Here is a 12,036-nt window from a genome sequence, read left to right on the forward strand (position 1 = left end):
AAAAATAAAAAATTATAAATTAAAATACACGTACATGTATTGTGAAAAAATTAAATAAACTTTTGTAATTTCCATATCATTCTACAAATTCTTACAAGATTTTATCTTATTGAATGCAGTCGCCATTTGACAAAGCAGGTTTGCTCTGGAGTCACGGACCTGAAGGAGTCCATCCTTACGTCGCGGATTCAACTGCGGGACACGCCCTTGATTCAGATCCCAAAGCAGGTTTGCTCTGGAGTCACGGACCTGAAGGAGTCCATCCTTACGTCGCGGATTCAACTGCGGGACACGCCCTTGATTCAGATCCCATGCCGCAGTAAAACTCTTGCTGCTCAAAATATTATTCTCGAAAGGGACGTTAAACAAACAAAATCATTCATGCCACCGTCATTCAGTACTCACAGTACTCTGATTTTTCATACACTAGCACTAACCCTTCTTTGACTATACTGCACCAAAATATATGGGTGGCAACCGACCTTAAGTACATTTTCATTCATAAAAAAAAATTATGTTTGGAAAAATGTGCGGTGTGGGGGTGGGGTCATTGTTAATCTTTAGACACTTTGCACTTTATGGTAAGATATTTATTCTAATATCAACCCTGTCAACAAAGAAGACAATCCAATAAATATAAACTTCTAATATATAAATCTTTTTTAATCTTAAAGAAGCTACAATATAAATTGAAGTATATTTCTTTAAATTCGTTCTGATATATATAACACTCTTTCTTGCATTGTAATTGAATATATTCAACTATTTCTTGATGGTAAAAACTTAACAAAGAGGAATAATTGAAACTTAAACCGACTTTTGATTGGTTCGTTTGAATCTTGAATCACGAAACGAAACTCGAATTTCGATTTTCGAATTTCGAATCTCGTATTTTGAAACTCGAATCTCGAATGAGCCTTCTGGACTTTCGTATTTATCTGTCTAGTACAAGCTAAACCGAATTTTGTTTCTGTTAAGAAAGACCCGATCTATTCGAAATTCTCTACTTGAAATGTGATATCAATGAAACAATGAAAATTTATTTTATGAATTAAATAGATTAAGATATACTCACATTTGTAAACTTCTGTTGATCTGTAATATGTAGGGCATGGAGATGAAAATTGTTTACAATCCGATTCCACATTGTAATTATTCTGTATCCGTGATCCAAACAAATTAAATTCTGGACATAAACCACCTAAAGTTCAAGGGGTAAAATATTATACCTTGAATTTTACTTTTCATGAGTGAAATATCTTCTTTTTTTTTTTACTTATCACAATTAAGTAATTATATTGTTGTGTGTTCTTTAGAGTTTAATCTCGAAAATTACCTTTTGACACATTGAAATGAAATTAAAATAAGATTTCGAACAGTAAACGAGTTAAAAAAAATTCCTTTAAACAATGCAAATCAGGAACACAGCATAAATGGACCTCCAAATCATCAGAGGTGGGATCAGGTACCATGGAGGGGTGAACATCCCCTGGTGACCGGTCACATTCGCAGTGTGCTCCTCGTCTTAATAGCATTTAAAATAACAAATGATGGTCTAACAATTCGTTTGAAGGACATCTGACAGCATTTGACTTAATAAGAGAGAGAGAGAGAGAGAGAGAGAGAGAGAGAGAGAGAGAGAGAGAGAGAGAGAGAGAGAGAGAGAGAGAGAGAGAGATTGTATATTGTTTAACGTTCCTCTCGAGAATTTTTCAATCATATGGAGACGCCACCACTTGCCGGTGGAGAGCTACAAATTTTGTCCTATACTCGAAACTCAAGGTCATTGAGCAGTGAGGGATCTTTTTCATGCCAGCATCTAATGCGACACGGGACCTCGCTTAATACGGTCTCATCCGAAGGACTAGTCTCCACTTCCCACAGTGGGATTCGAACCTGTGACATAAGGATCAACTCCTTACTTCGCGAATGTAGAGCAGACACTCTTACCACTGCGCCACGCGGGCGACGAAAGGGAATGAGCGCGTGAATCAGAAACAATATTTATGATCTACCCAGAAAGTCTACCATTTCATTAGAATTTTGCTGTGCAGGTGATTTATAATTAATATGGTTAGTCTGTCAGGTCATCTGACATCTGAACCAGTTTTGTTGATTAAAGTCCAAAATTAAAGACATTCCTGCATTGAGCATTTTCTCTACAGCTGTCCCTATGTCCTTTTCTTCTGTCTCGCAGACGCGATCGCCTAAAGGGCGCCCTTGGAGAAAGAATCTTTTAATGACCTAGAACTAAAATATCTCACACAATGATACATGTAGTACATGGGTAATGATGTTATCCAGTGGTCAGGATAAAACTTAATATACAGTTACTCACAAAAAAAACCCCATCTCATTACATTTCACACATTTTATGTACTGCACAAATGCATGCAGAACGATGCAAACGGGAACATATGTGTTGATTTGCGTATAAGGGAGGATGTTGTGATTATGATTTGGTGGAAAGGCAAGAACTTTTATACCTATTAAATTTCGTGGTGGAGCGCAGACTTCTACGTAGGAATCTCTTGATGGATTCATAAGACAGTGATACTGGAAATTATCAGGAGAGGTACACGATTGATTCACGACATGACAGGCTTTATCTGCAGCTTTGGCTGTCCATTCTTTGCTGCTGACTGGACATTTCTCCACAAATTTGACGGTGGCCACAGAATCATCACAGCCTAGTGTTACTGGATGTGATATAAACTGAAACACATATTTATAAAGATTTATAAATTGTTAATAAAAAGGTATCATGATTTAATAAAAAATTAATCTTTTAAAAATTTTCTTCTCCAGAACCATTGGGCCAGAAAAGTTGAAACTCATGTGGAAGTATCCTCAGGTAGTGTAGATTGAAGTTTGTTGAAATAAAGACCCCGGGAATAGGGGCCACAACGGCGGATGATCAAAAAAAGCCCCTGGGGGTAAAATTTGAACAAACTTGAATCTACACTACCTGAGGATGCTTCCATATGAGTTTCATCTTTCCTTGCCTAGTGGTTCTTGAGAAAAGATTTTTAAAGATTTTTCCTATATATTCCTATGTAAAACTTGGGTCGGCCATTTTGGCCCCACCCTACCCCCGGGGATCATGATTTGAACAAACTTGAATCTACACAACCTGAGTTTCAAATTTCCTGGCCCAATGGTTCTGGAGAAGAAAATTTTTAAAAGATGCCATAAAGTTTTCATTAATTCATAATTATCTCCCCTTAGAAGAGGGCTTGGCCCCTCATTTGAACAAACTTGAATTCCCTTTACCCAAGGATACTTTATGGCAAGTTTCGTTGAAATTGGCCCAGTGGTTCTTGAGAAGAAAATAAAAATGTGAAAAGTTTACGACAACGACAACAACAACGACTACAACGACAACGACAGACAACGGACAAATTTTGATCAGAAGAGGTCACTTGAGCCTTCGGCTCAGGTGAGCTAAAGACACCGTGCTGCATGAAAATTCTGTAAGCTTACTAGAATAAAACTGACTAATATACAGACCAACGAATGTGAACGAGAATTCGCACATTTTGGAGAACTGCTGGTGTAAATCTATTTCATTTCATTATCTTATCTCTAATCTCTTGAAAGTCGGTGTGCAATACAGGCATTTGATGTTAGTTTTTTACATAAAAAGGGTCTTGATTTATAAATACGCTATCGATGAGATTATTTTTTCAGCAAAAAAAAAAAATGATCCGAATAGTCGACTATCGTTCGAAAAATGCAATCGAATGTTCGACTTAGGAAAAGGAATATTTTAGCATCCCTAGTATTAAAACTGGAGATATATTGCAATGGTATCTATCACACTACTACAATTATTTCTATATTAATTACAGTTGTATCACTTTAATCATATATTAAGGCCACATAAATGCAAGTGTTAATTAAAATAAAAACGATAAAAAAGGAAAGGGTTTTCATATAACATTAAGTAAAAATAATCTATACGAGGGCTGTTCAATAATTCAATAATGTCCTTAACTGTATGACATACAATACAGATATCATATGACATTAAACTTGACTTTCTCCCATTAGTGAATCTTTAATGAACTTATAACAGTTTATGTGACCACTTTTCATCACATAGTTTCATCGTGAGAAGCTGGGAAACAAGGGCTATTCGAGACACTGCATTATAAATGAATGGTAAAGAATCAGTAAACTAGAGTGAAAATAAAAGCTTCATTAAAGCTGTTGTAAAACTTGTTAAAAATCCCAAAGAAATATTCACTGAAATATGTGACATTTCCAGCAACCAATGCCTGTTTTGTAGACAAATGAGCAGGTGGATTTCAATGATAAAAAATTATATAATGGGCATCAAAAATGGGTACCGTCCTTGCCAAAAAAAAAATTTAACAACTTATGTACTGTTCGCCAAATTACAACAAATAATATTTGATGATGTATGATTGACTTCAAGACACATAACAAATTTGATAGACATCATATCGGGAGTACTTATTATTTTTTTTTAAAGAAATGTTTGACGGTAAAAAAGCTTGGTACCCAAAGGTCACCCTATATTTTGAAAAATGAGTGAAAACGACAGCGTGTTCGAAAGTCTTAACAATTATTTTAAAATATGATTAACTGTAGTTATCCACGTTTGTTTTATATTCAAACAGATATTGTAACATGAATCTATTGCTTAAAACCCTCAAAACAAAATTAACCATAAGATGTTCTTGATAAAAATGGGGAAGGTCTGACAAGAGCAAAGGTATGCAAGAGCACAAAGACAGATTTATATGGAATTTTCTTAAATATTAGTGTTATTGTTGTTCAAATTCGTATTCGGGGAGACAGTTTAATTTCTGGAGGAGTCTAGAAAGCAATTTTTTTTGCAAAAAAATCTAAAGGCTTATTAGAGGAAGGACCCAAAATGTGGAATCCACTATATTGAATTTCTTCATGACAGCGTCCAAACCCACATGCCCTGAAGAGTAAAGGAGTTGTCGGGATAGACAGAAAGTTAGTGTTTTTTCACATTAACAATATTCGCAAGATCTTTGACCGTTTGACTTGTTTCTTTTTCCAAACTTGAAAAATACACCTTTCAGAGGGAAGAAACAAGTCCAGGAAATTATTGGATCTGTCATTTTCCAGTATACTAAGGGTCATACCTAAAAATGAGTTCTAAAGACCAAATCATTGAAAAGCGTCTTTTGCTTCTTTCTGAGCACCGAGGACATTATTATTGAACAGCCCTCGTATGTTCCTCTTTTTTGAAATCAAGTGCAAGAAATAATGTTTTAAAAAATTATCAAATTTATATGATAGGAACTGCCAACATCTCGAGCTATTGTATAAATATTGAATGTAGTTGAGAGTGGCATTGAAAATGAAAATTTTTGTCATGTACTATGGCACGCCGATTGGTTCAAAAGTATTTTCTGCACAACGATCAAGATTTTATACACGAACTAGATGAAAAATATACACGAGTAAAATAAAATTGCACGTATAGGTAAAAATTGCACATAGTTTGAAATATTTTAACACAAACATAACGAAAAATACACGAATCCGAAATTTTTTACACGATTTAGGGGTATAATATGCACAAACAAAAATAAAAAATTGCACGAGCAGAGGAAACTAAAAATTACACAAACAATTTTACTGCGCATACAGCTGCGCATATCATTATTATGCACATGGAATATTCATTGTGTTCTTGGTTTTCTGTACTCTTTATCTCTTCATGTATGCTTAACTGGATATAATCGAGAATGGAAAATGGCGTTGACGATGGCATTTTGCTTCTTTATTTCTTTGCTAAAACTCAATCCGATTTCTGGCTAATACCAATCGAACAAATGAAGTGTTTCTATGTGATCTATGTGTGAGAATACTTCAAAGTTGTTCGAAAATATTACGTTTTTTATGGCGTCGAGCTTTAGCTTGTACATCTAGCTATGAGGAAATCTCTGACTGCTCACCGCTTTCTTCATGCGCCAAATAATATATTACTCGAACCAAGACCTTCATGTATCTGGCGTAGGAATATACATGCCAATTTTTGCGTTTATTCCATAAATTGCTTGAAAATCATACAATTTCAACAGTTCTGTAGATAGTTGCCAACTCACCCACTTTCGTCGGGTTACTTTTCGACCCTTAACCTGATTATTTTTATGACATGGCGGGTCATGCTTATCGGCCGATTTCCGGATTTGGTTCGTAAATTAGGTTGTACTTTTAATTTCCAGTTACAACCCAAGCTTTATCTACGTAAACAATGCCGAGGGCTATGTGCAGTAGGCAAGTAAATTATCAGTCCAGGTGTAAACAATACGCAAGTTTCGAGATTATCTCCCTTGGTGCGCTCTTTCGTTGGGGAGGGGCCGGAGTTTCGTTGCCGCGTAAACAAACAGGTGGGACAAATGTTTGATATTGGATACATTGTATCATCGATATACCGGTTTATCATAACTACATGATTGTCGGGATGCACTCTACATTTCGAGAATAACCGATTTAATTTAAAGACCTCATTTTTTAAAGCAAAAAAATCGTAACAAAAAAGAAAATGTCGGTTGATGTGAGACTTTTCAGACGAGGGAAGCTATTTGGACCTCTAATAAAAACGGTACACATGCATCTGAACATTGTACGTAGGCGATCTAAATGACACATTGATTCTCTTCCTTATTACAACTTCAAAAAACCCACAAACTTTTTGTTTGTACAATCAAGAAAATCAGTTACTTTTTATTAAGACTATGACGTTTATTTCGTTTTCAAGTACCTATAATTTAAAGTAAATTTGTAAATATGCATAGTTGAACTTGATAAAATCATCAAATACATCACAGCTTAATATCATTATCTTTTTACAACATTTAATAAATTTTAAAATCCATAAATATCGTTCATTTATTTATGCACGTTTGTATACAGAAACAACCTGTCCCACCTCCATGCCGAAATAGATACTTTTTGCGCCTCTATCACAGAAGAGTTACAATCTCGAAACTGGCGTATTAACTAGGATTGTTTTGACAAATCAAAATTTAAAATGGCTTACGATAGAACAAAATGGTTATCAGGACCAGCAGGAACAAATTGAACAAAGAGAAAAAGAAACGATAGTTATGTACATGTCAAGGAATCCAGGAAAACAACTTTCATTACATAAAATAAAGTGATCGAAGGCAGTGCAGATCTAACTGTACATTTAGTACACATTGCACAAGTTAATTATATTAATTAGGCCTAAGAGAGAGGAAAAGTAATTTCAAACCCCCTAAAATTGGAATCTCAAGTTTAGCACAAGGGACCTATATACTAACCCCTGCACGAGTAACAATATAAAAGCAGGGGTTCGAGTCAGAAGAATCTTGGATTAATGAGTTGAATGTTTTTATTTCATAAATGCTCAAATCGGGATATTTTATTTACAACTAAGCTATATAATTCTATAGACATATGCATGCTTTTAAACATGCCAGTAATTTAACAGTTTCAATGCCATATCTAAAGCGCGGCGCCATTGTGGCCCTTCAGGCCTTTGATCTTATATTGACCGAGATCCTAACCAATATATGGAGGTATTATTTTGATGCCGGAAAAAAATTGTGACAAGAAGGAATCGTATAATGCGGGAAAAAAACATTGCATATGATGCACTCGACTTCGAACTAAAAGTACCTAACGATAAACAGTACGGCTGACTAGGATCTTGATTTTCTAAAAAAAAAAAAATGTTAGAATTATTTTGTTTTGTTTTTTATTTAAATAAACTCTCTATAGCTTTTGAAAACTTCTAATTTATAGATACAACTTTAACGGAAATTACTTGTATAAATATAAAATTAACATTTGCATAATCAAACGATTAATAAAGTTGATTCTTCATGAAATTGGCAGAATTATTGCTGATTATAATCATTAGGCTGTAGAATTAATTTTGGTACTTTTCATTTGTACCTATTTTATTTTCTTTACCACTCGGAATAGGACATTATATATACCTATATTCATTTGGCTGGATATATATTTTTTTAAACTTAAGTTGGGATTACCTTAGATGTACACAGCATGTTTTTAGATCTAATGTCAAACATTAAAAAAAATATTTCATTCTAATAACACATGTATTCATATTTATAAAAAATCAGGATATCAGTTTTGGTTGGAGATCTTTAGCCTACTTTGTTATGAATTCCTTCCATGAAATCTCATATTTTCAGTTATAAACTACTCAATTAAAAAAAACATGACATTTCTTGTAAGCATTACCCTCATTCATAATGGCGATTACATGATAAATGTTTTCATTTTAATAAAAAGGACCAGATAAAAAAAAACATATATACTCTCTGTGCTTTATGTACATGCGCTTTTGTGTTTTTTTTTTTTTTTTTGTTACTTTTAAAACATTGTGATTTACTAAGTACATCTATACCTATAATGTTACAAATAGGATGCAATGAAAAAAAAATTGGAATGGATACAGCAGTGTCATAGAACGCGTTTTATCACTCTTGAAAAATTCATGTTCTTTATGGAGCTCGATCTCTTGGAAATATTTTCCAAGACAACAAATTCTGTTTACATTTCGAATTCGACTTCAAGATTTTTTAATTTAAAATTATTTTCCAAACACTGAGTTTTTTTTTTTTTTACAAGATTACTTTTTTACCCAAATATATGGTCATTATAAAGAAAAACATGATTATATTATTATGAAACGAAATTAATCGTCAATCAGGCCTGTAGACCCCCCCCCCCTTTATTTTCGAGTATAGATTTTGTTATAGTAATTTTTTTCTTTACATGCTGGTTGACCCCAACCCCCAATTTTTAACTTTTGTTAGGTCGAACGCAGGCAAATCCCAGGATATCGTTCGGCTATTTCATGTACCCTTAAATTCTTAAAAATATATTTCAGGCACGTAGCATCAGGAGGGGGCTGCCCCCTCTCCTTTTTTTGTTTGTTGTTGTTTTGCAAACAGAACCTACTTCCATTGTAAAATGTCCACTGAAAGCCCCCTTTTTTGTTGTTGGATTAGAATTGAAGGTGCCTCACTACCTCAACGAAATAGGATTTTCGAGATTGAACGCTTTACCTTATTTTGCTCGTTAATTAGGTTTTTTAGGTAATTCCCCCCCCCCCCCCCCGCCCCCTCACTTTAAAAAGCGATATTACATATGAATCTGCATATTATAATTTTAAATTGTTAACTCCTTTATATGCATTTTACTTATTCAAAATAATCTACACTAAACAGACAGAAATTTAGCTTAAATTCACATAAGTAAAACGACTGTATAATTTTACTAAATTTTCATGGATACATGTATTTATGTAATCACCACACGTTGTTCAAAATTTAAGACTACATGTACTACTTTTTCACATTCATAGTTATTTCAAAAAATGATATATTCGTGTCAATATTAAAATTAAAGTTGCGCAATTATTTGCTCGTTTTTTTTTTTTTTTTTTTTTTTACTATTTACTTCTAAAAATGTATCTGGCAAATTCCACAACCCAGATGACAGCAACATTGCTTCAAAATCTCTGTATGAATTGCTAATAACCTTCAATCAAAAGGTATTATTGATGTGTCAAATAACAGTTACTATAAATCGATTAGCGTACAGGTGTCTTTCATTCCAGAACCAGCAGGGAGGAATCTCTCGATATGAAAAGGTCACGCACATCCTTAATTATTACCAAAGTACACACAGTGGGTGGTGGAGGAGAAGAGTTTGATTTGTTGTTAACTCTCCTGTAGTACTTCACGCTGTTTTTATTTATTTGCCTTTACTATGATAATATCATTGTTTTGAACTTTCAAAAGATATTGCTATATAGAGGTATAACATAAAAACACGCAACTGATAATATATATGCACCCCCCCCCCCTTTTTACGTTATCTATACATGTGTAGAATATTTTTAATCGGGGGTGTTAATTTATATGCATATTGTGTGCCTGTCAATTTTTACATGTGTAAAACACGTTGTGCATATTTTTGAGAGTCTAGCATAATTCTGAAAGACTGAATCTTTTTTAAAAGATTAATATTGTTAACACATTACTCATCCTCTTGTTTTATAATGTTTCAAGCATCTAAACCACACTGAGCTGTTCTCTAATGAATATTAATGAAATGTGCGCAATGAGGATGCGTCGTATATTATGTCGACGTTGTATATTCTCACTTGTGCAGTTTTCGTTTTTACGTTTGTGTAATTTTCTCATTAAATCGTGTAAATATTTTGTTAATTGTGTAGTTTTTGTATAGTTTGTGTAAATTTCAATAACTTTGTGTGTATTTTCCTCACTTTGTGTAAGTTTTGTCTTACTCGTGTAATTTTTGTTTAAGGTCGTGCAGAAAATACTTTTGAACCAATCGGCGTGCCATAATGTACCCCAAGAAAATCATTGTCAACCGAGGCGCAACCGAGGTTGACTATGGTTTTCTTGGGGTGATTTTTTTATTAGTTACATACTGTATAAATCATGCACAGCAGAACAATTTCCATGTCAAGGAATTCTAATATGGCAGATGTAGTGTCCAGTCATATCACCTCTTTCATCCAGAAATACCTTCCTGCTAGATATAAACATCCTCATAAGGACAAGAAATTTTAAAATAATGAAAGTATAGAAAAAACGTTGTACATGTAAATATTCTCTTATGCAATTGTAGTAAAACAAATTGATAGTGGTATTAAAATATCAATCGGCAATGGTTAACTTGAGCAGAGGAATTTGCTTAACCATCCTCAGTTTGACTTTAGTGTTAATGTTCTTTTCATCTGTCATAGTTTATTTCAAATTCTTTAACGAATAACAGAAAAAATGTCGTGATCTTTATTTATAAGAAATGTTACCTTATAATCTCTGACACGAACCATTCACCCTCAAGGAAAATGTAGTTAAATATTATATAAAATGCACACACAATTATAATTACTTAATTTACTAGTTTTGTGAAAACGAATAACGAAGTCTTTGTTCCTTCTTTTTTTTTAAAACAGAATGAGGTCAGCGTTGCACATTGTTGCACATAAAGCGAAACTAAAACTAGATGTCACAAGATAGTATAAGGTGCACATTAGTCCCAACTGATGAGCAATAAAGCGTATACTTTTAAAATCTATAAATAAAATGCAAAAAAAAAAAAAAAAAAAAAAAAAAAAAGAGAGTGAGGAGGTGGTTACGATTGGCGAATCTAAATTACTGACCATTTCAGATGAAACTGGAAACAAACAGTGGACTTCTTTAAAAAGTCAGTCATAAATAATTCAATTAAATCTTGATATATATATAGAAGAGATGAAGAAGAAATAAGTTGTGGTCATTGATTAAGAACATATATGCAAACAATTTTCTTTTATATCCGAGTCTTTAAGACAAAGAAGCGTGAATTTATACGGGCAAGGAAATAATGGTAAAGCAAATTGATAACACTTGGAATCGTGTATTTATGATATATCGGAACACTCTAAGACATGTATAAGAAATACTGAGAACCAGAAAAAGCACTTGATGGGAAAAGCATCATTTTAACCCCTATCCAACTGATCTCTAAGGTAAAACTATTTGACTATCTACAAGTCCTTATCATTAATATTACAGAAGATGATCTGGTTACCGTATTAACCGTAAGAAGTTCTATGAACAAAGTTTTAAGGTACCCGATTGCCTTCTGTAGGATGTAAATGAAAATTGATATACTTTATTGCACAAGTACGGGGTACTACCAATCATATTCCAAAACATGTATTGATTATTGTTTAAATATTAGAGGGATTTGAAGATGAAGAAAAAGAACAATGATAAAAGTATAGGTCCATCTATCTTTAGAAAGTGTTTTTGTACTGAATAAATGCATCAACTTTCTGCTTCCTTATTATAACCAAGGTAAAAAGAGAACGCAAGCGAACAATTATCATTGTGTGCATCCCATTAAAAATACTTCAACCTTGAAGGTAGACTTAATCTTGTGTAACCGAAACTTAAAACACCGTGGTAGGGCGTCAAAATGTATGTC

The 12,036-nt window shown here is 33.5% G+C and overlaps 1 protein-coding gene across 1 annotated transcript; it reads right to left on the reverse strand.

Moving 5' to 3' along the window:
• Positions 1–989: 989 nt before the first annotated feature.
• Positions 990–10,923, reverse strand: LOC134272963 (uncharacterized). The gene is made up of 4 exons (XM_062755132.1): positions 10,874–10,923; positions 10,490–10,593; positions 2,487–2,715; positions 990–1,201 (listed from the first exon to the last, which is right to left on the reverse strand). The coding sequence occupies exons 2-4, from the start codon at positions 10,520–10,522 to the stop codon at positions 990–992; spliced, it is 474 nt and encodes a 157-aa protein (XP_062611116.1). The 5' UTR covers positions 10,523–10,593; positions 10,874–10,923.
• Between the last annotated feature and the right edge of the window lie 1,113 nt (positions 10,924–12,036).

Source organism: Saccostrea cucullata, unplaced genomic scaffold (genome assembly GCF_032062105.1).
Source record: "Saccostrea cucullata isolate Sc308-1 unplaced genomic scaffold, CSIRO_AGI_Scuc_v1 ctg7843, whole genome shotgun sequence".
Classification (NCBI taxonomy): domain Eukaryota; kingdom Metazoa; phylum Mollusca; class Bivalvia; order Ostreida; family Ostreidae; genus Saccostrea; species Saccostrea cuccullata.

Bases quoted from the DNA above. Each gene is read 5' to 3' on its own strand.
- LOC134272963 (XM_062755132.1), bottom strand. From the start codon at position 10,522: ATGGAAATTGTTCTGCTGTGCATGATTTATACA. The intron at 2,716-10,489 runs GTATGTAACTAA...TATGTGTTTCAG, and splicing joins TGCTGTGCATGATTTATACA to TTTATATCACATCCAGTAAC. The intron at 1,202-2,486 runs GTATAAAAGTTC...CTTGAACTTTAG, and splicing joins TCCACCACGAAATTTAATAG to GTGGTTTATGTCCAGAATTT.